At 47.1% G+C, this 25562-nt stretch overlaps 1 protein-coding gene across 1 annotated transcript in view; it reads right to left on the minus strand.

The window, feature by feature from the left end:
• Positions 1 to 3290: 3290 nt before the first annotated feature.
• The window catches only part of AK5 (adenylate kinase 5), a 193402-nt gene continuing 171130 nt past the window's right edge, over positions 3291 to 25562 (minus strand). The window contains exons 11-14 of the mRNA XM_081088444.1: positions 21555 to 21718; positions 19681 to 19797; positions 14240 to 14428; positions 3291 to 4811 (exon numbers count right to left, since the gene is read on the minus strand). Of these exons, the coding sequence (XP_080944570.1) occupies positions 4743 to 4811; positions 14240 to 14428; positions 19681 to 19797; positions 21555 to 21718 (539 nt within the window). The 3' untranslated portion in view covers positions 3291 to 4742. The remainder of the gene's footprint in view (positions 4812 to 14239; positions 14429 to 19680; positions 19798 to 21554; positions 21719 to 25562) is intronic.

Genomic DNA, 25562 nt, shown 5'->3' on the forward strand with positions numbered 1-25562 from the left:
AGTTAAAGCATTGTAGTAATCAGTAGGTTAGATGTAGTGTTTCCTGAAATAATGTGCTCAAGTATTTGATAAGAACAGAAGGAACTTTTAGTGACACCTAAAACCAGTGCATTATGGTTTAGGCAGAGGAGGTTTTGGTTGGTGTGATGTGCACTAGTAATAATAGCAAACACTGATACAGTGCTTACTATGTGCCAAGCAAGCATATAGTAACGGTTTTAATTTTCACAACCTTATGAAGCAGGTTCATTTATTCTGTTTTCATATGAGGAAATCTAGCCAGAGAGCTTAAATAACTTGCCCAAGATCATACAGTGAGTAAAGTGAGATGCTTGGATTTTAACATAAACAGATTGCTCCAGAGTCAGCGTCTGCCTCATTGCTTTGTTTGCCACTGAGATGGTGGAGGTGGAGGTGTGCAGGGGTTGATTTTCAGTCTTTTTCCTGGTGTGTCATGGTTCCTAGAGTACAGTACAAACCTGAGCACGTATCCTGGTTTATAGCACAGATTGGAGAAGCATTATCTGTGGATGAGGCAGAAGCACTGAGATGAGATGGTCTGCCATGATGAATTAGAAAGACACACATACATAGAATTTACATATTCCAATTTGGCAGCAGACATGGCCATAAGATTTAAGCCAGTGGTTCTCAACCTTCTGGCCCTTTAAATACAGTTCCTCATGTTGTGACTCAACCATAAAATTATTTTCATTGCTACTTCATAACCGTAATGTTGCTACTGTTATGAATCGTAATGTAAATATCTGATCTGCAGGATGGTCTTAGGCGAACCCTGTGAAAGGGTCGTTCGACCGCCAAAGGGGCTGCGACCCACAGGTTGAGAACCGCTGACAAAGTTGGGATTAGGACTTGGCATCTCCTGCCTCAGGCAGCATTTGTTTCCATGCATGTTTGGCACCTCTTGCTTAACCTAATAGTATGCCTTGTCCATTTCTGAACATAACAATTTACTGAAGTTTGAGGAACCTTTAAAAAAAGAAAGAAATAGAGAAAATAGTACATTACGTATAGTAGATAAGCATTTTGTGAAATGTCTTTTTTAGTTATAACAGAGCATGCTACATAACTTATTTTTTACTGTGGATAGCAAAGTTGGAAGACCATTGTTCTAGGTGCACACAAGTTTATGGAGGCATTGTCCTTTTAGGCTGTACTTATTTTTATTTCTTTTTAAAAAATATTTTTATTGATTTTCAGAAAGAGGAAAGGAGAGGGGGAGAGAGAGAGAAGACATCAGTGTGAGAGCAGAACATCCATCGACTGCCTCCTACACGCCCCCTGCCAGGGATCGAACCCGAAACCGATGCGTGTGCCCTAACTGGGAGTTGAACACAACCTTTCAGTGTCGGGACAGTGCCCAACTAACTGAGCCACACCGGCCGGGGCTGTTATTTCTCTCTGGGTGAAACATACGCTTCTGTTGAATGATCCCAGAAAAAGGATTACATTTTTTTCTTCACAGTTCATGCAGCTCATTCAGTGGGTTTTTGACAGTGGTTTTACATTTAGCTCTGTGAGGACAGACCATCCATGTCTGTCTATTCCTTGATCTGGTTCTTAGATTCTCAATAAATATTTTTGATAATATGACCCATGTTTTAGTGAGCTACATTTTTTCTCAAAGAGATGCCCCCTATATCTGAGCAGTGTGGCACCGTGGAGGACTTGCCTGGGGAGGTCTTTACTGGGCTCTGAAGGGACTGAAGAATTGTATCCTGTCTTATGTGGAGGATGTCACCTTGGTGGCTGAGAAGACTTTGGTCCTCTTTGGGACCCAGTTAGGCATGTATCTTCATCTCAGCCATGGTTTTAGAGTGATGTAACGGAAGGGGCACTAGAGTGGAATTCCGGGTACTAGTCCCAATTGTGGAAGGGAGGCCCTCGGTAACTGTTGCCAGAGAACCACCTTGTATTGAGCACTGGGAACTAAGAAGTAATTTACATGTATTTTTAAGTTGTTCAGTCCTCTTAACACCTCTGTGTGGTCGCTTATTATTATGATATCTACTGTGTAGTTGAGAAAATGCAGGTTTAAAGGATTAAATGTCAGCCTTCAATAATCCCTGCTTTGTGTGGGACTGAGGATACAAAGCTTGCTGTCACAGAGCTTATCGGTCTAATGCAGAAGACCAGCAATAAAAAGTATGGTTCCAGGCAGATATAAATGCTGTGAAGAAAAATAATGTTTGAAGAAAAACCGTGGAAGAATGGGGACCATTCTGTCATTAGATGGACTAGTGAAAAAGCGCCTCAATGACAAGGGAAGGCTGGAACAGAGACCTGATGGGGCGAGGGAATTGGCCCTGAAGATAATGTGGAGGGACAGACAGGAGGATGGCAACAAGGCCCTGCCAGTAGAGCTTGGCTTGTCTAGGCAATATTAAGTGGGCTTTAGATTTGGCCAAGCGAGCAAGAGGAGAGTGGTGATTGGCGGGGTTTGAGGCACGGGGCCAGATGAGGTGAGGCCGGCATGCCGGCCATTGTAAAGAAGTTGGACCATGTTTCTGAGGTTTTCTGCGTACACACAGGCTCTCCTGCTAGCAGAGATCTCCACTGTCCTTTCCTGCTTTCAAATTCTATGACTTAAAGGCCATGCAGATCAGTAGTGTGTTTTGTAGCTCTGCAGGAGACTTGATTTGCACCTCTAGGTACTCTTCAGGGGCAAAGCCATGTACCCTGCTGACTTGCAGTCTGCTACCCTGTTGCCTCCCTCCCTCTCCCCTCCCCAGGCTGCCAGAGCTGTGGTGGGCGTGGACTGCGTTTGCCAACACCGTGGTATGTGTTTAAAGAATGCTTCTCCCTACAAAGAGTCATTTTGTGTGTTCTGGCACAACTGATCATTTTCACCCTGTGACTGTCTTTTTCTAATTTGCTCAAATACTCCATGTGCTCCCCTATCAAGTGTGTGACAACTTGGGGTAGCAATAAAGTATTTGACAACTGTGTGAGTGGAAGGAACAGGCCCCTCTTTGTGTTAATAGAGGCATAATTGTAACCAAAGAAATTGGATTTCTTCTTTAGCAAACACTGATATTTCTGTTTAAGAATGACTGCTAGAGCAAAAGGAAATAACGAAAATTACCATGTATCGTGAATATACTGAGAGTTCTTTCTGTAATTGCTCAAAGCTGATCTATGGCCAAAATTAAAATCATATGAGCATATCATACATCTCAGCTCTTACTGTGTTTGCTGCTAATTCTGTTGAATAAGGCTTCAAATGCTTTCCAGAATGACGCGAGTTGCAAATAAATAGAAAAAAAGTGTTATCCTGTGTTCCATTTACTTTATTTGTACATATCCATTTCAAAAAAAAAAAAAAGACGACTTTAAAAATACAGCTTTGCCCCAGAAATGGATTCTTGTCGGCACAACCATCGAAGAGGAAAAAAAATCATGCAAATTGAAACCAGGGTCTTTTGGTCGTGACTGAGTTGCAGCGGTTCTCAACCTGTGGGTCGCGAACAATGAAAATACATCCTGCGTATCAGATATTTACATTACGATTCATAACAGTAGCAAAATTACAGTTATGAAGTAGCAACGGAAATAATTTTATGGTTGGGGGTCACCACAACATGAGGAACTGTATTAAAGGGTCGCGGCATTAGGAAGGTTGAGAACCACTGGGAGAGGAAGGTGCGTTTATTCCAGTAGACTGCATGAGAAGCTCTGATTCTGGCAACGATAACACAACAGAGAACCCAAACTTCACTGGTTTGATGCGAGGAAACAATTTCACATTTGGGTATGATAAGGTTTGCAAACCCCTCAAAAAGGCCATTACGAAACAAATATAGCATCGAGATCTGTTAAACGTTGTGTGCTGACATGCCCCTCCCACCCACATAAGTTTTATTACTGTTACTGTAATTCTTTCTTGTTTGGCAATAGTATTAAGTAAATAGGTGATCATTTAACATCAAAACTGTAAGTTGACATTAGTCCAGTGGATGCAATGATAAACCACCTCACGCTTTTTAATGACGTTTAGTCATTGGTGTTAATGGATAATTGCCCAAATGCACCACCAGGTATAGGAGAGGCCTTGGTGCTCAGCCACGATGACAGTATTCCAAGTAGCCAGTTTCATAAAAATGAGTAGAGACATGTTGTTGGTGACTAGTCTGGGTTTCGCTGTCTTGGAAAAATTGTACAGTTTCACATTTTTTTATGTTTTTCAAATTGAATCAGATTTCTAATAATTGGCATGTCAACCTAATCTCTCTGGCTCTGAGCTACAGTTACCAGAGGAAGATGCCCCAGCTTGCAAGCCCCCCCTCCCCCCCCCCCCTCAAATTCAGGGACTTCATCAGGCAACTTGGGGAGAGGAAGATACAGTGGGGAATTTAGGGATGCTAACTCCCTATTTGATGAGAGGAGAACCAAATGATCAGACTCTAACAAGTCCTGAGGGCACAACTGACAGACTGGCACTGCACTGCTGTCCATTAACTCCGCTCTGAGTTGCAGCCTGTATGATAGGAAGGTGTGCGTGCTGTGAGCGGACAGCTGTCTGGATCACGAAGAGGCTGGGTGATAGCAGATACACCATGCATGGTTTCCAGACGCCTCCGATGGGCCAAGCTGGGGAGCAAACAGCAATGTCGGGATTGGAAGGGGACACAAGGTTTAACCTGAAACGTAATTAAGGTATAGATAGACCTTTTAATATATTTCTCCGTCTTCACTCTCCTTAACATACATGCATTTTGTCTTCAGAAAATAGAGTCAATAGCTGTGCACAGTTGAAGAAAAACTTCCTCTGGTGTCCCCTCTGCATTTATCTGTATTTAAAAGGAAAAAAGAGAAAGTTAGTCTTAAGGAACATTTGTAAGTAGGACCATTTTTTATGATAAAGTTTTGCCTGCTTATAACTTGCTGTGCGAAATTTTAAAACATAAGACACCAAAAAACAAAAAAGTGAGCAGTTCAGCCCTGGCTGGGTAGCTCAGTTGGTTAGAGTGTCCTTCCCATACATCAAGGTTATGGGTTTGATCCCTGGTCAGGGCACATAAGAATCAATCAATGAACGTGTAAACAAGTGGAACAACAAATTAATGTCTCTGTCTCATATCAATAAAATAAAAGCGAGTAATTAAAAAACTAGGTGCCTAAATTAAAACAACAATGTGATACCCCTCCACACCTATTAAAACAGCCAAAATACAAAGAACTGACAGTCCCAAATGCTGGTGAGGATGTGGAGCAACAGGACATCCATTCTTTGCTGACGGGCGCGCAAAATGATAGCCACCTAAGAAGGCAGTTGGGCACGTTCTTACAAAATTAAACTCTTACTCTGATCCAGGAATTGCACTCCTTGGCATTTACCCAAAGGAGCTGGAAACACGCCCACACAACCTGCGTACGGATGTTTATAAGAGCTTTCTTCATAATTGCCAAAGCTTGGATGCAACCAAGATGCCCTGCATTAGTTGGACAAGCATCCAGACAAGAGAATATTATTTAGTGCTCAAAAGAAATGAGATTATTAAGCCATGGAAAGATGGAGGAAACTTAAATGCTGGCTCAAAGAAGCCAATCTGCAAGGCTACACACTAAATGACATTCTGGGAAAAGGAAAACCATGGAGACAGTAAAAAGATCAGGTGTGTGTATGTGGAGGTGGGGGCGGGGAGGTGGGAAGAATGGGTTTAACAGGATTTTTATAGTAGTAAAACCTCTCTTGCAATGGTGGACACCTGTCATACATTTGTGAAGACCCACAGAAGCCGGACTTTCTGTGATTATGATAGGTTGATGTTCAAACAAATGTACAACTCTTATGGGAGATGTTGATGTGGGAGAGGCTGTGCGTGTTTGGAGACGGGTATATGAAAACTCGATGCTCAGTTTTGCTGTGAACCTAAAACTGCTCTAAAAAATAAAGTCTATTTAAAGCAACAGCAACAAAAACTAGGTTCCCTGTTGAGGTCAGGTATTATGAAGGGTCATGGAAAGACTTTGCAGTTAGTTAAAGCGAGACTTGTGCGTGTCCTGGAGCAGGGTGGGTAGGAATAGGGCAGAGGAAAGGGCCCTGCAGCAAAATGATGGGGAGGGCTGTAAGCCCAAAGCTGGGACCTACAGCAGGGAGTCGGGAGGGAGCTGATTTCCTGGGCAGGAAGGCACACTACCCCTTCCTCTCTCTCAAAAGTTCCTAACATGCCAAACACGGAGATTTGTCCCATCACATATGTAGCATCCATGGAAAGTAGAGGCTTGGGTATCCATGTAAGACTCATGGGAGGGGAGGAGGGGGTAGCAAGCTTGCTTAATGCAACTTTTTGGAGCTTCATCTCCAGAGGTTCCCATTTGGTAGGTGTGGGCTGGGTCTTCTAAATGGCACATTTAACAAGTTCTGTAGATGATACTGATGTGGGTCATCTTGGACCACACTTTGAGAAACAATGATTTTTTAAAACTCTGGTCTATCTTGTTTGGGCAAACTAGTTTCTGTTTCACAACACTAGGGACTTCACTGATTCCAGTGGTAGCATGAGTTCTCAAAACAAAACATTGGGCTACCCCTGAAAATAGATACAACAAATGTTTATAGAATCACTGTTTGTAACAGCCCCAGACTGGAACAATTGCAAAAATCCATTGGCAGTGGATGGATACATGCGTCGGGCATAAACTGCTTTAACGCGGGCAGCAGGAGGGAGAGGAGGCAGCCCGAGGAATGGAAAGGAGGCAGTCACAGACCTGGTGCCTGGATACGGTGGGGCCTGACGGAGAAAGACTCGGAGGGACACCCGAGTTTCTGGCTTGAGCACCAGGTGGTTCCGCTAAACGAGAGGCATACAGGAGAAGCAGCAAGTGCCAGGGGAACAGACGAGCAGTTGAGTTTTAGACAAGTGAAGGTGCCCGAGGAAACCAGGTAGCGATGTCCTAAATACATTTGATGTGAAGTCTTAGCTCTATTTGTAAAAGAAAATGTTCCATCTTTATAAAGTTAAAAAAAAGTGTGTGGCATAGTCATATAGTGCAATACTACGGAAATGAGAAAACATGTAAAAACAGAGCTACATGTAAAAACATGGATTAAATCAGGCAAAGTTCGGGAAAGAAGCAAGTCTTCAAAGCATAGGCATACTGATACTGTGTGATTCGATTTGCGTTACGTTAAAAACAAGCAAAGCTAGGTTATATTGGTGAGGGAGCTATACTTAGGTGGTAAAATAATCAAGAGCAAGGACATGGTTATCAGAAAGGTCAGGCTTGTGATGCCTTTTTGGGAAGAGGACAGAGATGTGATCAGGAGGCACGAGGGGAGCTCCCGGGGCTCTGTCTCATGACCTCGGTGGTGACTACAGGTGTCCATTTATTATTCTTCAAACAGTACATAGTACTTGTATGCATTCCTGTAACTATGATCTTTCTCACAATAAGGAAAAAATTAAAATTGAAGCTTAAAAATATTTGCGTCTCCCTGTCCCCCATACATATGTCATTCTCCATCCTTATGGGAAAATCAAAGACCTGTCAGCAACTTGTTTGTCTCCCTGGCAAGTGGCTCTGCATCTGGGGCAGGGACTTAGCCGTTGCCACGTGTCCCCCTCTCAGCGCCTTGCCTAGTGCTTGACCTCACTTCCCCTTGCCTTTCAACCCACAAACCTCTCCTGGGTGCGGACAATGGATCCTGTGCTGGAGATCAGCGAGCTGAGTCAGACCCTACAGTCCTGCTCTCCAGGAGCTCACAGCTCCAGGGCAGCGACAAAGCGGGAACAGGGATTGACAACAGGATGACTACAGGCCAGGAGCTGCAGATACAGAAGCACCTTACACCACGTCCGCCCTCACCGCTGCCCTTGTTTGCCAGCCGCTTTCTTCCCTCCCTCCCTCTTGGAGCCCCTTTTCTGACCCACAGTCTGGACTTGATGTAAGGATTTGGGATTCCCTCCTATAAACACCGAGCAAGTTGGTTTCAGACACAAGGGCTAATAGCACAAGCCCCTGAAGGGGGCACCTTGTTATTTCCTGAGGGCTGGGAGGCGGAGGCTTTGAGCGGACCATTTCCTCCTATTTCCATCCAAAACCCAAGCACTCCTTTGGCGTGTGGCTTCCTTGGGGGAGTTGTTTATTTAATTAAAGAAAAGAAGCTGCTCGTGGCCACTCAGCCAGTCGAGCGCTGTGGTGTGGGCCTCCGTGGAGCCCAAAGCGCGAGGAGGCTGAAAGACAAAATCAAATAATTGGGCTCTGGGACCCTCAGTCCCAGGAAGCACAGTGCCGAGACTATAATTCTAGAGGCAGTGAGGCCACTTAAACTATCGGAAGGGTGTGTGGGGTTAGGGGGGGGAGGGAGGAGGTCTGAAATGGATTTTTATAAAGCAAAAGAGCCCAGCTGAACCGGGTGGGACCAAGGCCTTCTGCTCCACTCCAGATTCCTCCCTCGGTTCGCCGCAGGTCACCTGGACAGTCCCTGAGTCTCAATGTGGATTCTCCCTGCTCATCTAATCCCCACAGGGAGAGTATTTGAGAACAACATCTGGCTTTTCTATTTTCATATATAACTGTGACTCTAAGGAAATGGAGAAACCAACTTACTGAGTGCTTTCTAAGCTCCAGGAACTATTCTCATTGCTTCCAACATTAGCTCATTTAAAACAGCCAGCTCGGTGCTACCGTTGCGCACGGGTAAGAATGCTGCGGAATTGGCTATGGATTGTTCTGTGTGAAGGGGGCTTAAAACTTGAAAACAAGGTGCTTTTCAACAGACAGTAAGGTTTTGCCCCAGGATCAGTGCTTATGGTGTTCATTTTCAGCAACCTTCTGTCCCCAGGGACGGGAAAAGTCAGTCTCTTCCTGTCCTTGCCCCCAAAGCTCTCCCGTTCTGAATCAGCAACGGCAGAAGGTCTGAGGTTTTCTTGTATTGAACGGAAAACTAGGTAAGTGGCTTTGCTTCTGACTTTTGTCTGAGAGTGGATATAAAACCCTGCAGTCAGTGATGTCCTGATCGGTCTGCAAAAAGATTTTTTAAAAATAGCTAAAAGCAAATGAGCAGGAAATAGGATTACATTTCTGAGCTTCACTCGACTTCCGAGGAGGAGCAGTCGGGAGCCCAGGCTGAATCAGAAAGCAGTCACACCGCTTTGGGAGTTGCATGTTCTGTCTCTCTTCCTCTTTAGTTCCAGGAATTTGAAACCAAAGAACAGGTGGCTGGTTCACACACGGCCCAGATCTGGTGTTTTTCCTGAATCTCCCCCCACTGTTCAAAACGCTGCTTGAGTTTTAGTTTTGCTTTTCACGTGCTGGCGGGCGCCGTGGGGCCTGTGGAGCAAGCTGAGCTGTCACAGAGTGTTTACCGTGGTCGGGGCGCCTCCCTCTTCCTCTCCTCATCTTGTCCCCATTAAAGCAGAGCCTCCCGCCACAGGGACCCTCACTATTCGGCACCTGGGCACCAACCGTGGACAATCCGAAGCTGCATGTTTTTAAAAGTTAGGGTTACGTGAAGCCTGCTCCTGGGCCCTCACCATTTCCCATACCCGGTCAGTCTACTATTCCAACCATAAATTTTATGAAATACAAATACAATCCTAGTATTTCTGGTGAAAAATTAGCATCTTAATTGAGATCTATTTAAGTACCAAATTTTGAAGACATATGAAAAATGTAAAAATATTCCAATGATTTTTATATTGATAACATGTTGAAAGGATAATACTTAGAATATATTCGGTTAAATAAAATGCACTGTGAAATTACTTTCATTTGTTTCTTTTTTACTTTTTTTTTTTTTGCTGTTGCTTATGTGACCACTAAAAATTTGTAAATACCTATGTGGCCCACATTACATTTCTATGCTGCTTCGGAAAATTCACTGCGGAAGAGGAGTGAATGAATGAATGGGTGGATGGATGGACTCAAGGCCCTTCCCGGTCTTGCCTCAACCATGCCTTTTGGTCTGTCTGCCTCCACTTTAGTTCATCTGCTGGCACCCCATCTCGTGCTCACATTATTGGGCTCTTTTCCATGTCAGTCAGCGCCTTCGTCCCCACTGCATCTGTTACGAACTTGCACTCATCCTTTAGGACCCAGCTCAAATAAATAAATTACTATATTTGCCACCTTACTGTGGGTGCAGTGCCCTGGGCCCCTCTTCCTCCTTGAATTCCCCACTGTAAGCACCAGGTCTCGGATGTTAGCGATGCCCCATACCTGTAGGAATATGCCAGGGACCTTGGGTGGAGCAGCACCAATTCTCTGCTGGCAGGATCCCTGGCAGCAGCTCCTGGAGAAGCTCCGAGATAAAGTAAAGCCCAGTAAAGGGATGGCCCTGACGTGGCACAACCCGCCATGTGAGGGAAGCACCGGCAGAGGGAGAAAATCAAGAGTGTGCACAGGAGGGGACAAAGGCCTGGCGAACTCTTCTGCCCGCTGCTCTGGGAGGGTCCAGGCAAGCCCTGAGCACAACTCATTTCCCGGGACCACAGGGGTGCAGAGACTGCTGCACCGAGTCCAAAGCTCTTTGCGGGGATCTGGTGAAGGCTTGGCAGTCAGGAAGGGAGGGGTGGAGAGGAGCGCATCGAGCAGAATCACAAAGAAGGCGTTTCATTAAGTCTCTCAGAGCAGATGGGAGATTTATGCATTTGCTCTACCCAGGGGTCCTTTGGCCAGTTGCTGTGCTTTTCACCCTGACATGCTACATCTCAATTATTTTTTCCAAGAATAAATTCGTTCACTCCGGGGGATGGAGAAGACAGCTTCTTGTATGGGTTAAATCTAGTGAACGGGCGGGCGTGTGACTATCCTGTGATTATCCTGCGACTATCCTGCCAGTTGAGCTGAGAGAGTTCCTACAGGGACCCTGAGGCAGTGTCTAGCTCAGGGGTGGGCAAACTTTTTGACTCAGGGCCACAATGGGTTCTTAAACTGGACCGGAGGGCCGGAACAAAAGCATGGATGGAGTGTTTGTGTGAACTAATATAAATTCAAAGTAAACATCATTACATAAAAGGGTATGGTCTTTTTTTTTTTTTTAGTTTTATTCATTTCAAACGGGCCGATCCGGCGGTGGGCCGTAGTTTGCCCACGGCTGGTCTAGATGGGCAGGGACTCAGGCCGCAGTGATTACTGCTGTCGGCCCTGAGGGCAGGGAGCGGGCGTGGAATGGAGAGAAGTCTGTCCTGACTGCAGAGGCACAGCAAAGCTGGCCTTAGGAGAGAGGGGGAGCCGGCTGGAAACTCCGGGACCCACTCGTATCACATGCGCCTCCATCCCTGGGTTGATGTTGAAATAAGTTCTAACCTGACTGTATGCTGATGGGCTAATAAGGACTTAAAGGATAAGGCAGCGGCTGTATAAATTCCGCTTTGCTTTTTTTACTACCTCTGTTTGCAGTTTCATTGCACTGTGCTTTGGCTTGCTTGTGGTCAACGGGGTGTCAGGTGATGAATTCATAGCTGGGCACACGGAAGCCTGAGGGAGGTGCTGGGGGGGCTCTCTCCGGGCTGGCCACGTGGGGCTCTCCTTCCTCCCTACGTCTCCCTGAACCACTGCTTTGTCCCACTTGTACCTGGAACGGCATTCCCCAGCCTCACCTAGATTTCAGAAAACTCCTTCAATGATCCAAGTGCCCACAGGGATGGTGAACCTCACTGTTTGGGGCTCAGTAAACCAATGGGATGGGGAGGAAGTGCTAACAATCCAAAGGGCGTCACGGGAACAAGACACAAACTGTTGCTTAGAATCCAGGGCAAGTTGAAGCTGTTGCAAGAAGACTGGACAGGAGCCCAGAGGCCAGAAAGCAGAAGGGACAGAGGCGCTCCCCTTCTCCACCGGAAAACAAGTCTGAGCCTCCCCCTGCTTCCCCAGCCCCCTCTGTAGCCGGAGCTGCTGGCGAACCCCACAGCCACCTGCAAACAGTTCCCACCTCCCTGGGCCCACACTCCGCCCTCCCTGTCTCTAAGCGAGCTGGGGGAGGAAGCTTTAAAAAAAAATCTCTGCAGCTGCATTGGTGGAGGACAGCCTGGGCTGAGAAGAGGACTACAGAGCAGCCTCCTCCAGAGAGCCTCTGGGGTCCTGAGGGCTGGAGCCCCTCTGCTCTGGAGTCAGGGCAGGAGCGGCTTTAAGGACTGTATTTGCAAAGCGGATCATATATGTTACCTCAGCACAGACCCAGCTGCAAGCATCTCCAAAATGCAGGGAAAGCTGCAGAGATGAACCACACGAAACTGGAAACTTCCTTTCTCCCCACCTTAGATATTTCTAAGGATCCCAGAGGCCCTAGCTGAGAACTCAGTTAGCCGCGCACACATGAGCCCGGCATTGGTGAGTGCATAGAATTTAGGTTGGGACAATGCAAAAGAGCACACGGATATTCTGACCCTGGAAGTGGCTGAACTCTGAGTTCTTTAGGGATTTTCTCATCTATCTAAATCTTCAAAATGGGAGAAATTCCCTTGTGTCTGAATAATTTCTGTGTGTGTTCCAGGCTCACAAAGTGTGGAGATCACTAATCTTGACCAGGCCTTTGCAACCCTGAATTCTTAAGCCCCTGCTCTTCCATAATGCACTTTGGGTTTGCTTGTTTTTAAAGACCCAAATCTTTGTTTCAGATGGCAGCCAGAGGTTGCACCAAGCACAGCAAAGAGGTTTCAATGTGCACACCAGATTCTATTGGTGGTAGCTGCCTGGAGAGCTTGCTGAGAACCATCTGAGGCCACACCTCGGCACTGCAGGGAAGAGTGCGACGAGGGATTAGCAATGTCTGCCACAGACACGGAAGCTGGGCATTGTGACTCTCATGCCACATGCTCCACATCGCTGAGCTACAGCACGGAACACCTTTCAGACCTCTACACCCAGGGCTAAGTCCTTAGATGCTGGAAAATGGACCACTAACTGGTTTAGAAAATGAGAATTCAGTATCAAACATCCTCCGCCCCCCACCCCTGCCAAGGAATCGATAATGCAGCTGCTTCGGAGACAGGCTTGTTCTGTGCAAGTTGACGTCTCCCTTGACTTACTGTGAATAGCAGAAAGTGCATGTTCACGCCCCTCTTCTGCTCTGGGGCCTCAGGATGTTGTTCCTGGAATACTATTCCAGCCTCCCAGTGGTCTCCTAGCCTTACCTTCTTGGGATCTGTTCTCTACAAGGCGAGATCCCATTTCTAAATGAAAACCCTGACTATGTCCGTTCCCTTCAGTACTCCCATCACCCACAGGACAGTGAGGCACTCCTACATAAGGTTCATCTGGATCTGGTCCTTGCTTGCCTGCCCAGGCCCCTCTCTTGTTCCTCTTTTCCTTGGCACTTTACATCACAGCCCAGCTGAGTTCCTGTCTCTCCTGACTTTTTTCACTGGGGGATCCTTCCATGTGGGGTGCCCTGCTCCCCTCACATCTTACCCCACCTTGAGGATCAACTTAGTTGACCTCAACTAAGGAATGCCTTTCCTTTCCCCTTAGAATAGGTTAAAGGGGCCTTGGAAATCCCTCAGTTCTTACTTTGACCCCGTACTGTGGTCACAGGTTTGTCTATATCCCCTACTAACACTCAGCTCTAGAGGCAAGAACCACGCCTTATTACCTGTATCCAAACCACTAGGGCAATGGATGCCTATGCGAGGTGCTTGATACCTGTTTATGTTTGTGAAATGAGTGAATGATGGGGGTTGTGTAGTTTCCCCAAATTCATGAAATTAATGGTGACTTAGCATGGCTTATTGTTCATTAAGTGACACAACTCATTTCCCCACAGTATCTTCACTGTTTCACCTAATTACCTACTCTTCTGGCCCCATATAATGCTTCCTTCAATAACAGTTATTGCAAAAAGTTGAGGCAAAGGAGACAAGTGCCAATTATGAATTGTAAAAATCCAGAAATTCAAAGTTGATGGATCGTAGATCTAGAAGAGACCTTTTTCCTGTTTAGCCAAGGTCTAGAAGGCAGAATTTATGCCTCATCCATGCCTCCCTCCCTCCCTCCCTTCATTCCCCTTTCCCTCTCTCTGTTTTCAGCAATAGGCACCTATGAAAATTGCATGGCCAGATTTCATGGTCCATGCGACGACAAATATTTAATTTTGATTGACACAAAAGTGAAGAGAGTAAGGGACCCATATTTGGGTCCAACTTGTGCAACTGTATGCAGCTCCAATTCCCAGATCCCTGAACCAAAAATGTCCTGTGTTTTTTCTCTCTTCTCTTTAAAAAAAAAAAAAAGCGGGGAACTGGCTCATTTGGAGGGGGAAAGGGACACGCTTCACCTTCTGTAGCCGCGTCTTCGTCTCATAGTAGGCGATCACAGGGATGGACGCGCGGTGGTAGGCTTCCAGGCGCTTGGCCACGGCGGCGGTGCTGCTCGCGCCTGGGCTGCTCTGGCTCCGCTGGCGGAGGCGGTTGGTCATGGTGTCTGCGGAGCAGTCCATGCAGATCACCAGGTGCGGGTCTCCAATCTGGGGGGCAGGGGGGCGGGGGGGGGGGGAGGGGGAGGGGACAGCACAGTCAGAAATTCCATTCTGTGATGTTCTGAAAGGCCTGGGACCCCTAGTTCGTCCCGCTCTTGGCCTTCGGGTTCCTTTCACGGGCCTAGAACTACAAGGTGGATGTCTCGGCTCATTTCCAGGCCTGTGGCTTCTTCAGGATGCCTCGGAGCTGCCTCTCGCCCTCAGCCTTGGTCACCCGGGGCGGTCGCCTCCTGCCCTCCACACCAAGGGGAGGGGCGTGTGTGTTCTCTGACCTTCCCATGTCACCCTCTACCAGCAGTGTCGTGTGACCGTGTCTGCATCCGTGGGAGTGACTACCGCGTGGTGGTGGCGCACACACGGCTGCAGTCAGGCTGCTGGGGGTCCCACCCTGCGGTGGTGAGGGTCTCGGAGATGGTCTTCATTCCTTGCCCCGGGTGCTGTAAGCTCTTTCCCCACTGAGACAGCGAGCCCACACCTGCTTGAGCCTCAGCCGACCTGTCACTGATTGACCAACGCCATGCAGTGGAAATGATGGGATATGCTTTTTTAGAAGCAAGATCGTAAGAAATTTTGCAGTTTCTGCCTGGCCACCAACCATCCAAGATGGCCAGCCATTCTGCCTGCTAAGCTGTGAGGCGGCCCAAGCCAGGCACGCAGACAGCGGCCACGAGGACAGACGCCCTTCAGCCCTTGCTGCTTTAGACACCCCAGCCCTGGCTCCGGAGATGAAACTCAGCCTTCGGCACTATCGGATTGTATACATTCGGCTGAATAAAGGACCCCAAGCGACAACCAGCCAGCCAAGCCCATCAAACCCCAGAGCCCCGTTAGGGAAATGAACCAATTATTTTAAGCTGCCTGACTTCATCACCAACTGAAAGTGCCACTCAGCTTCTCTGCACCCCAAATTTTCTCTTTTGTACAATGAGGGTGATCACAGGATTGCTGTGTGGATTAAATGGAATTAAGTGAGGCGATGTAAGTATGTTGCTTGGCACACAGCACTCCGTAAGTATTAGCTACTATGCTTATTTCCCCTAGCAGGCTACAATCTCTTTGTGTGCAGGGGTAGGAGGGCTCAGCTCCTGGTCCCAGGTCACATACACTAGCAGGTGATTGAGAAACGTCTTAATGAATGAGTAACGATGATGTGACCGGTAGCAGGAACCTCCCAGCTCCCCATGCTTCTCTTGGCTGTTCTTTTGCCCCTGACATCTCTGTGTTTGTGTTGCCTCTACTACCAACCCCAATCCTGCATCAAAAGACACTGTTGCTCCCTCCTGATCTTGCAGTGATCAGGCTGCAAGAATACACAAAGGCTTGCCACCCCGCTGTAGACAGTGCCTGGGAGGGATGGTAACAAAGTCAGGCTGGGGAGAACTTCGAGGTAACACACAGAATGGGAAGTTGCTAGTAAGTGCTGATCAGACATTTATCTCCCCCATCTGAGGGATCCACTCTAAGGAACAGAGTGGAAAATCTGTCCCAAGTCTAGAAGAGTGAAACAAACCTCTGGAATATGTCGTTCAACTTTTCTGCCGTGTTAACTGGGAAATGAAAATGAGTATTTGAGCAGCAAGAAAGGCCGGGTGAAGGTTTCGGAGAAAATGACCCTTGTCCACCAGCAGAGGGCGAGCTTGGGAGGCAGCCCAAGGTTCCGTTAAAGGGTTGGGCTACCTGGAGCAATTTCTGGCTGGGGCTGCATGAGAAGACCAGGCGGTTTCCCCAATTGTGGCGGTTTTCAGGCCACTCGTGGGGACAGAACAGGTGATGCAGGGACTCACGCAGATACAAGCAGAGATCATGTGTATCTGAGCAAGAGCTGGCAGGAAATGACTCTCAGGACCAAAATAAGCACAGAAGGCAGAGGTAGATTTGTTTTGTTTTCTTTCTTGAAAAGTTTAATTAATTTTATATTTTTCTATCACCATTTACCACCCCTATACACTCTTCCACCCCCACCCCCACCCCCAAACCCCCCAAGGTGAATTTGTTTTCCACGCTGATTCTCAAATTGCGGCCCTTAGACCAGCAATACATTTGAACAGTAAAATACTTTGAACAGTAAAAGCCCCTGATGGTCACTTTGGTTTAGAATCAGCTAGAGGCCCCACCCTTTTAGCCTAGGCCACGTGCTCCAGCATACGTACCAGGCTCTGCACTTGGGGGAGAGGGGAGTGAAGGGGAAGGGCTCCTGGCTAACAATAAAGTGGAATGCCAACTTCCCATGGCTCTCTCTCTCAGGTATATGATATCGCCTTGGGCAACCTCACCAGAGGAGGGGTATCTGGGTCGGTTCAGCATTCCTGAACACACAACCCTAATAATAATACCACCCCATTGCCACCATTACCCCATTACCCAGCTCAGAGTTCTCGGAAGACCCAGGAGTCAGATGAATAGAACAGAAAATCTCTAGTGGAAAATCCCAAGGGGTCCTCAAGGCTCCCCAAATTCCAAACAACTACCACATATCTACAGTCTATGGTCAGACTCAACCTTTTTCTTTCTTTTTTTTCCCCCCTAAAAGCTCATTCTGAAGGTTAGAACACATTTATACACAGAATCGCTGATTCTGGTGATGAAAAATGTTCTGAGAGAGTTAAGGGTATCGGCCGAGGGGCAGTCATATCATCATTCTCACATCCAGGCAAATGATCTGCATACTTAGGCTCAGGGCAGAATTTCAGCTCAGGGGCTCCTGGGAGGGTAAAGCCAAGCGCAGGTGCATGCATTTTGCTCGTGGTAATGTGTATTTAGTTTGGCTGTTGTTGAGTAAAATGTTGGCTTAATACAGAAAAGCTTTTCAATTCCACACTAGGGAGCCAGGCGAAGCACACCCCTCCTCAACATGAGAAGACTCTCTAAAGTGGGGATGATAATGCCTTCTGAATAGGATCGTAAAGACTCATAAAGTGCCATACGTAAAGCATCTAGTTCAGTTCCCAGGACATTTTAAGTGCTCACAAAATAACAGCTATTACTCTGTTAGTTATGTATTTTATATGATTTTAACTATATGAAAACCTTACAAATACTGGAAGAACATATGTCAAAGAATAGGTGTTATCTCTGGGTGATTGGTTACCCTTTGTTTTATACTCTTCTGTATTGCCTCACATCTATATAATTTTTATTTCCACAGTCACAAAACCACAAATAATTTTGAAAATAAAACTGTAGAGAACCTGGCTGGAGAACCTGGCTAGAACCTGGCTAGGCTGCTGATCAACTGAATGTTGTCTCCGTGTCATTCCTTCTTCACCAACTCCATCCACACCTTTAGGAACCCTTGGACCTACTAGGGTTGGACCCCAATAGATTCCGGTCAAGGGCATGTACCTTGGTTGCGGGCACATCCCCAGTGGGGGTATCAGGAGGCAGCTGATCGATGTTTCTCTCTCACTGATGTTTCTAACTCTCTATCCCTCTCCCTTCCTCTCTGTAAAAAAATCAATAAAATATATTTAAAAAACAAAACAAAACTGTAACCACATATGCAGCCTTATAAATGTGTAAGGCACTTCTCAAGAATCCCACCCAATCATCCCAACAAGCAATGAGGTGTCTCTTTTCAATCTACATTTTATAGAAGAGAAATTGAGCTCTTGCCAGTGAGTTAGAAAGCCAGGCTCTGAATACAGTGAACCCCAAAGTCACTGTAACCAGGGGTTCTCGACTGGGGTGGGAGATGGGGATGATGGTTAGAAACCCCAGCTCCTCCTTCATATTCTCTCTCTCTCTCTCTCTCTCTCTCTCTCTCTCTCTCTCTCTCACACACACACACACACACACACACACACCTGTTGACACCCTGCCTCCCCTAATATACCATGTTGGATATGGAAGGCACTGATCAATTCAATGGAGGGAAAACCAGCCTTGGGAATGGAAGATAAGAAGGTAGTGGCGAGATCACATACAGACATAGCCCTGAGCTGTGGTCACAGCTGTAGCTTGCGTTTGGCCTTAAGTGATGTCATGTGCAGTAGCCAAGCAAATCCTCAAAGGATCTTACACCTCAGAGAACTCGGTCAGTGACAGGTATGCGAAAGTGCAGCCTAACTAACGGACTGAACTGGATTTCTTTTCGGCAACAGATGGTCCCATGCATCAAGCATATCCATCTCTGAGACGGAAAGGCTGGTGAGTGGCTAAAACCAATCACAGGCCTGGAGGAGCTGCACGCTTGATGGGTGCACAGGAAATATTCACTAGGCTCTCAACCAGGCTGATGGCTCTGAATCTCTGGAGAAAAGCAGATGTCAGTGCTTGTCTTTGCCAAATTTCAAATTAATCACCTGCCTGTAATTTGGAGGCGCTGCACAAATGCTGGGTCCCTGCAGGGCACGAATCAACCAATAACAGCTCATCTGTCTTTGTAGCATCTTTGTTGTTCTGGTCAAGTTTAAAGGTTGTATGTGTTCTTTTGCACACAAGCCTGATTGATATCAGAATCTTCTAAATGTACTGTACCCAGGGACAGATTAATATCATGCTGGATCTTTGCAAACTCCTCCCAGCAGAATGTAAAGAACGGTTTTGGTAGAAGGTCGTGTGTTCAGTAATGAAACGGCACACCTGTCCATGGCATATTTTGAATCTGCCTGTCCATTCCCCTGCCTTCTTCTAAGGGCATTCCTGCTTTTCCTCTGGTAATTTCCCTTCCCTTTCTCAGTATGTGTGGTGCCCACTCTCCCTCCTCCCTTCTAGTTCCCGCCCTGGTCCTCCAGGCCAGATGGGGATAGTCTTGGGAATTCCACCAGCGGCCCTCCCATCTCCCCCTTGGCCGCAGTGAGTGGTTCAGTGATGGGCCTGTGACCTAATAACACAGGATAAGGAAACACAACCCGGGGTGCTTTTGTTGGACCCTTTGGCAGATAGAAACCCTTTTCTGTGAGGTCACTTAGATGGTGGAAGATAAGCCTGGAACAGGACGAAAATGAGGCCAGCACCCAGGAAGGACAATCCAAGAGCTGGGAGAAGTCAGATGATGGATAAACTAATTTGGATATGTAGTGAGCCGCTCCTGGACCGGTTAGCTACTTGAGCCGATAACTCCATCACTACCATCCCTTCCCTTTCTTCTTCTTTTTTTGCGACTTTGTGTGAGTTTCTGCCATTTGTAACTGAATGTTTTGATTCATGTCATTGGGAAGGCAAGAGACTTTGAATTTATCTCCCAACCTCCGTGACATCCCACACGTCTCTCCTGGGATAATCCCCAAAAGGACACTTACCCTGCGCCCGAACTCTTCGCCTTGCTTCACTTCCCGAGGGTAGCCGTCGATCAGGAAGCCCGTGGTGTGGCCGAGGCTGGCCGCCATGGCCTCCCGCAGCAGCTCCAGGAGGATGCCCTGCAGCGGAGGGACGGGTCAGGAGTGAGCTCCTCCCAGAGCACCGCCTGCATGGCCCCAGGGCTCCTCGGTCAGCCCAGCCCAGGGGGAGGGCGGGTCAGACAGGATTAACAGCGGACAGAAATATGCTGTTTCTCATCAACTCTAAGCCTCATTCTCTCCCTGACACACATTTTAATGTCTTTGAAACTGGTAGGTATCTTACAATCAGTGCTGGGCATAATTTAATTGTTAGTGTTTTTTTTCCTACTGGTATATTTTTACTGGTTATATTTTACTGGGGTGTCTTAAAATACTGGCATCTTAGATGAGATAAAATATAGTGGCCACATTTCACATGGCAGCACCCCATAAATTAGGCAGAATGGCAGTTTAAAACCAGGCAAAACATACTGTTGATTTTTACCAGCAAATGTATTAGATTTGATAGCCAGTAACTTGAGAAGATTTTCAGTAGCTATGAAGTAGCATTTTCTAGCAACAGCACTTTCTGTTAGAAACGTAGATAGGACCTGTGCCTAAGGCAAGTAATGGAGGAGAGATGTTCGGGAGCTTGGGAAGGGATGCAGGAGCAATGCCCCCAGCCTGTTCCCTGGCTCCCCAGCTCCCCCGGCTTTGGGCAGGGTCTCGGAGAATGCAGGCACCACAGGGTGGTCAGAAACTATCCCTAGATAATGGGAAATTAACTCCTTGTGAAGTTGACATACTAGTGAGGAAGACAGATAATAGATGAACAAATAAGTAACAGTCAGCTAGAGAGAACCACTGGGGACAACATTAAAGCAGGGCTAAGAGATACGGGTGGTGAGGGAGGCCTCTTTGATAAATTGCCACATTAAAGCAGGGATCTGGGTGAAGTAAAGGAGCATCTATGTGCATATGTGAAGGAAGAGCACACAGGCTGAGGACGTAGCATGTGCAAAGGCCCTGAGGCAGGCACAGCCTGGCCTGTGGGAGGAACGGTGGCTGGTGGGTGTGAGCCATGGGAAGGACTCTGGATTTTATTTTAACTGTGGCGGGGAGCCACCGGAAGATGCTAGGAAGGGAATAATACAATTTGATAAACACTTTCAAGAAATCATTCTGTTTGCTGTGAGAAGAACAAACTGTAAGGAGAAGTGGCCACAAGGAAGCCAGCTAAGAGGCAATTGCAGTGGTTTGTTGTCTTCCACGAGAGCCATTCTGTCTTCCTGGCAATGCAGCCGGCCAAGGAGGAGCATAAAGCTCCATGAGCGCAAGCCCAGTTACAGACCCTGGGACTTGGCGTGGGAGGAATTAATAGTTTTTGACACCCATGGCATCCAGCTTCTCAGAAATGGAGGGCGACTTGAAAAAACACATATAAACAACGATACGTAAGAAAGATACATATTCTTAAACGACACAAGGAAGATACCAAAGTTCAAGACAATGCTATCATACCTCCCACAATAATGGAAACTTTATTTTCTCTTTTACAGAGGGTTGTATTCCTAGGCTTTGCTGTACCACGCTTCATCTCTGCTTTAAATATTTCAGTTCTAAAGTGGGACCAGTTTGGGAGAAAAGGTGAGACAGGCTAATATTCAAGGAGCTGGCAGGGCAACAACAGAAGGAACCTGGTCCTGGACAACGTGGCTCTCCTGCCTGCCTCTGCCGGCTCCGCAGAGAGAACTCGAATACAGCCCTTGTCCTTTTGGGCTCCTCTGTTCCAGCAGCTTAGACTAAAGGCAGCACCCCATAACATCCCCCCAGCCGGGGAGGCAGCTGTTGCTTACGGAGGGCACGAGGTCTCCACGTTCCATGGTGTCTCTGATCAATTTGCTTCTTTCAGAGTCTGATGACAGCTCGTGACGCAGGAGCTCACCAGTCGAGAGGTGTGTGAATCCGTATTTTTCCACCAGCTTTGCACACTGCGTGCCTTTGCCAGAGCCCGGGCCACCTGGAAAGAAGTCACGCATCAGACATGCATCCCACGTCTGGTACCTCAGATATTTTTAAAAAAGATTTTTTAATTGATATTTCGAGAGAGAAGAAGGGAAAGGAAGAGGGAGAGGAAGAAGAAGAGAGAGAGAGAAACACGGATGTGAGAGTGAAACATTGACTTGGCTGCCTCCTGCACACCCCTGCCTGAACCTGAAACCCGAATTGAATGGGCAACCTTTCTGTGCACAGGAGGACACCCAACCAACCGAGCCACACCGGCCAGGGCTCATTTTTGACTGTATTCATTATGGTGGACAAGCCTCAGCGCTTCATTCACTGAGCATACACTGAGCACTGTGATTTACCGGGAGCTATGGGGGGCGATGTGGACACATGGAGAATGGGCTACAGTCCTTGCCCTCGAAGAGCTTACTGCCCAAGGAGGGCGCAGGCATCACAGACAAACCACAAGAAGTGAGTGCCGTGGCCGGTGGTCCGGTGGGAGGAGCTCAGGCCGGGCGTATCAGGGGCGGGGAGAGGGATGCCCTTTGGGTAGAGATGCAAGTCAGACAAGTTTCCTGGGGAACCGATCTGCTCATGTGAAAGCACTGCCACGGTGTCTAATAAAGAGAGATGCTCAACAAATGCTAGCTCTTCATTTAAAAATAAATTGCTCTCCTTTTCAATTGCCAACTTACGGACAACTTACAAGCAGAGTACAGAAAGCTTTCTGAAACATTTGAGCATAAGTTGCCCACCTGAGGCCTCACACTATAGGACACTTTGTGTCATTTCTTTTGAAAAAGGAGCCAAGCACAGGCTTCTACATAGCCACACCTTCAGACCCCACTCAAATGTCAGTGGAATTATCTCAATTGTCCCAATAGTGTCTTTGGAAGCCAATGGATCAAGTTCTAAGTCTGGTGTTGCTTTTAGTTGTCATGTCTTTCTGGTGTTCTACAGGATAGAACAGTTCCTTTGTGTTTCCTTGACACTTAAAAATATATATATATATATATATATATACATATATATATATATATATATATATATATATATTTTAGAGAGGAAAGTAGAAGGAGAGAGAAACATCAATGATGAGAGAGAATCATTGATTGGCTGCCTCCTTCAGGCCACCCACCGTGGATTGCCCGCATCCTGGGCTTGTGCCCTGACTGGGAATTGAACGGTGACCTCCTAGTTCATAGGTCGACACTCAACAACGGAGCCACGCTGGCTGAGCTCCTCAACACTTTTTAAAAAATTAAATTTATTGGGGTGATATTGGTCAACATGAACATATAGGTTTCAGGTGTGGGTTTCTATAAGATCTGTATATTGCACCATGTGCTCACTACCCAAAGTCAAATCTCCTGTCACTATATATCCTTGACACTTTGAAGATTATAAAGTTCCTTTGTCATGTCCCTCGATGTGATTTTCTGCCGTTTTCTAGGTATTGTCATTAATTCTGGGTATCTGCCAGGTTTCTTTGATGAGCATTACGCCTTTGACTCGTTCCCTTGCCTCCCCAGTGGCAACTAGTTGCTAAGTTAGGATTTTACATCTGAAAGTAATAATAGCTAACCGTGGTCTAGAGCTTACTGTGCCAGTCACTGCTCTAAGCATTTTATGTGCATTGATTTGAATCAGGCACTGTTCTCATCCCCATTTTACAGAGGGGGAAGCAGAGACATAGCGAAGGTAACTCAACTGCCTCAGGCCAGTAAGTAGCAGGTCTAGGACTGAAGCCTGGCTCTGGCTCTCCAGGGCGTTCTTCCTCTCCTCCCTGCTGTGAGCTCAGGTGCCCGGCCTCACAGCACACCTGCTGGCAGGATGATTTGCCTGAAAAGCATGCCACTTCCCAGCTCCATAGAATTGAATGGCTTCCCAGTCCCTGCAGTATAGAATCTGAACTCCGTAGAGGGACGTTCAACCAGCCAGACTCGGGTTGCATTTAACCTCTCCAACATTTCTCCCCGTTTCTTATCCTTGTCCAACACTGTCAAGTCCAACCACATACTGTCCCTTCAATAAGGTGCGCTTTTCCAGGCCACTGTGCTTTTGCTGAAGGCATAAATCAGCCCTCTGCCCCTCGCCCCTGTTGGAGTGACTGGTTTACATGCGCCCTTGGCCTGGCTTACACTTGGTCTCCAGGTTCCCCATTAGCACAGCACCTTGCACACAGTAGGTGCTCCATTACACCGGACGAATCCAGGTTTTCTTGGTAAAGAGAATATTGAACATTAACATGCAAAGCACGATTGACATTTTCATATGGCAGTGAGGATTTATGACTCATCTCCAGCTTTCCGGGCTTGCCTCTCTTCACATCCAAAGCTTTTGCTTGGGATATTTGGCAACTTCCCTTTTGAGGGACAACACCAGCTGTTGTTTCTCCTCAGCAGAAGGGCCTCTCATTCCCTCCCCGTGGCCTTGGTGGAAATAAAGGAAAGGCCATGTTTTCTATGGTCTGCTCATCCACACAGCTGCCTAAGCCAGGTGGGGAGGTTTAGATCCCTCCGTGTGGTCATGGGTGGGCTAGATGTCACGGGGAAACAGCGATGACAGAGGCTGGCACTCAGGACCAGGTGCTGGCCAGCTAATGCTGTTTGCTCCAAGCACTATGGCTCCCGTCTGCTGAGATAATAGAAACAAGAGGAGGCCACTCAGGGAAGAAGAGCTTCCAGATAAATGCGTAAGGGGAACACGGGGCTGAGCTCCTGACCGATTTACCCAGAAACTCCTTTCCGGGGATGGCTGGAAGCCAGTCATGTGGAAAAGATATTTTCGAACACGGCTTACCAGGCCAAATGCCGCGTTCCAGTTATTTTTTCTCTTTCAGCGTCCTGGTGATACAGCTATTATAGTTTTGGTCCTCCAAAATGTTATTTAACAAATCTCAACAGAAAAACAATTAAAAATCTTCAGCTCAAATAACAACAGCTGGGTGTTAAACATCAGCGGGTGCCCTTAGGAACCTCTCCTGGGAGCAGCAGCTGCAAATTCTTAGCATTCTTTGGCCAAATGGTGCAGACACCGTGGAGTTGTAAGTAATCTACACAACGCCTTGATTCTTCCCATGGCTCCTAACTGGAAAACAAAGTAATTTTCACCACTGCAGTACGGCCCAACAACTGCTAGTAGGAATATGAGTTTTTATACACTGTCATTTGCATGCCTTCAAGGCTTTAACTTATGATCCATATCATAAAAGGCTAATATGCAAATCAACTGAACAGCAGAAGGACTGGTTGCTATGACACACACTGACCACTAGGGGGCAGAGGCTCAATGCAGGAGCCGCCCCCTGGTGGTCAGTGTGCTCCCACAGGAGGAGCACCACTCAACCAGAATCTGGGCTCATGGCTGGTGAGCGCAGCAGTGGTGGCGGGAGCCTTTCCCAACTCCGTGGCAGCGCTCAGGATGTCTGACTGACTGACGGCTTAGTCCCACTCCTAAGCCATCAGTCGGACATCCCCCGAGGGCTGCCGGACTGCTAAAGGGTGCAGGCCAGGCTGAGCACCACCTTGCCATGATGCACGAATGTTGTGCACTGGGCCTCTATTTTTAAAATAAAAACCAATGGGGCCTTGATATCCCTCCAGGATAATTGGTTGCATGGAAAAAAATGTTTGCGGTGCCACATATCAGGATGAGCAGTCTGTGTCCTCTGGTGACAAGATAATCGATAGCAGATGAGGGGCTGTCACACTGATGTCATTTTACTGGTTTTCAGGGTATCATTTCATTGCTCAAGGCTTAACCCCCAAAGCAAACCTATACTCAATACGGCATCCTGTGACCCACAAAGAGAGTGTGGAATATGAGATTCCATTTTAAAGGGGTCTGTCAACACT

Source organism: Myotis nattereri (genome assembly GCF_964212035.1).
Source record: "Myotis nattereri genome assembly, chromosome: 3".
Taxonomy (NCBI): Eukaryota; Metazoa; Chordata; class Mammalia; order Chiroptera; family Vespertilionidae; genus Myotis; species Myotis nattereri.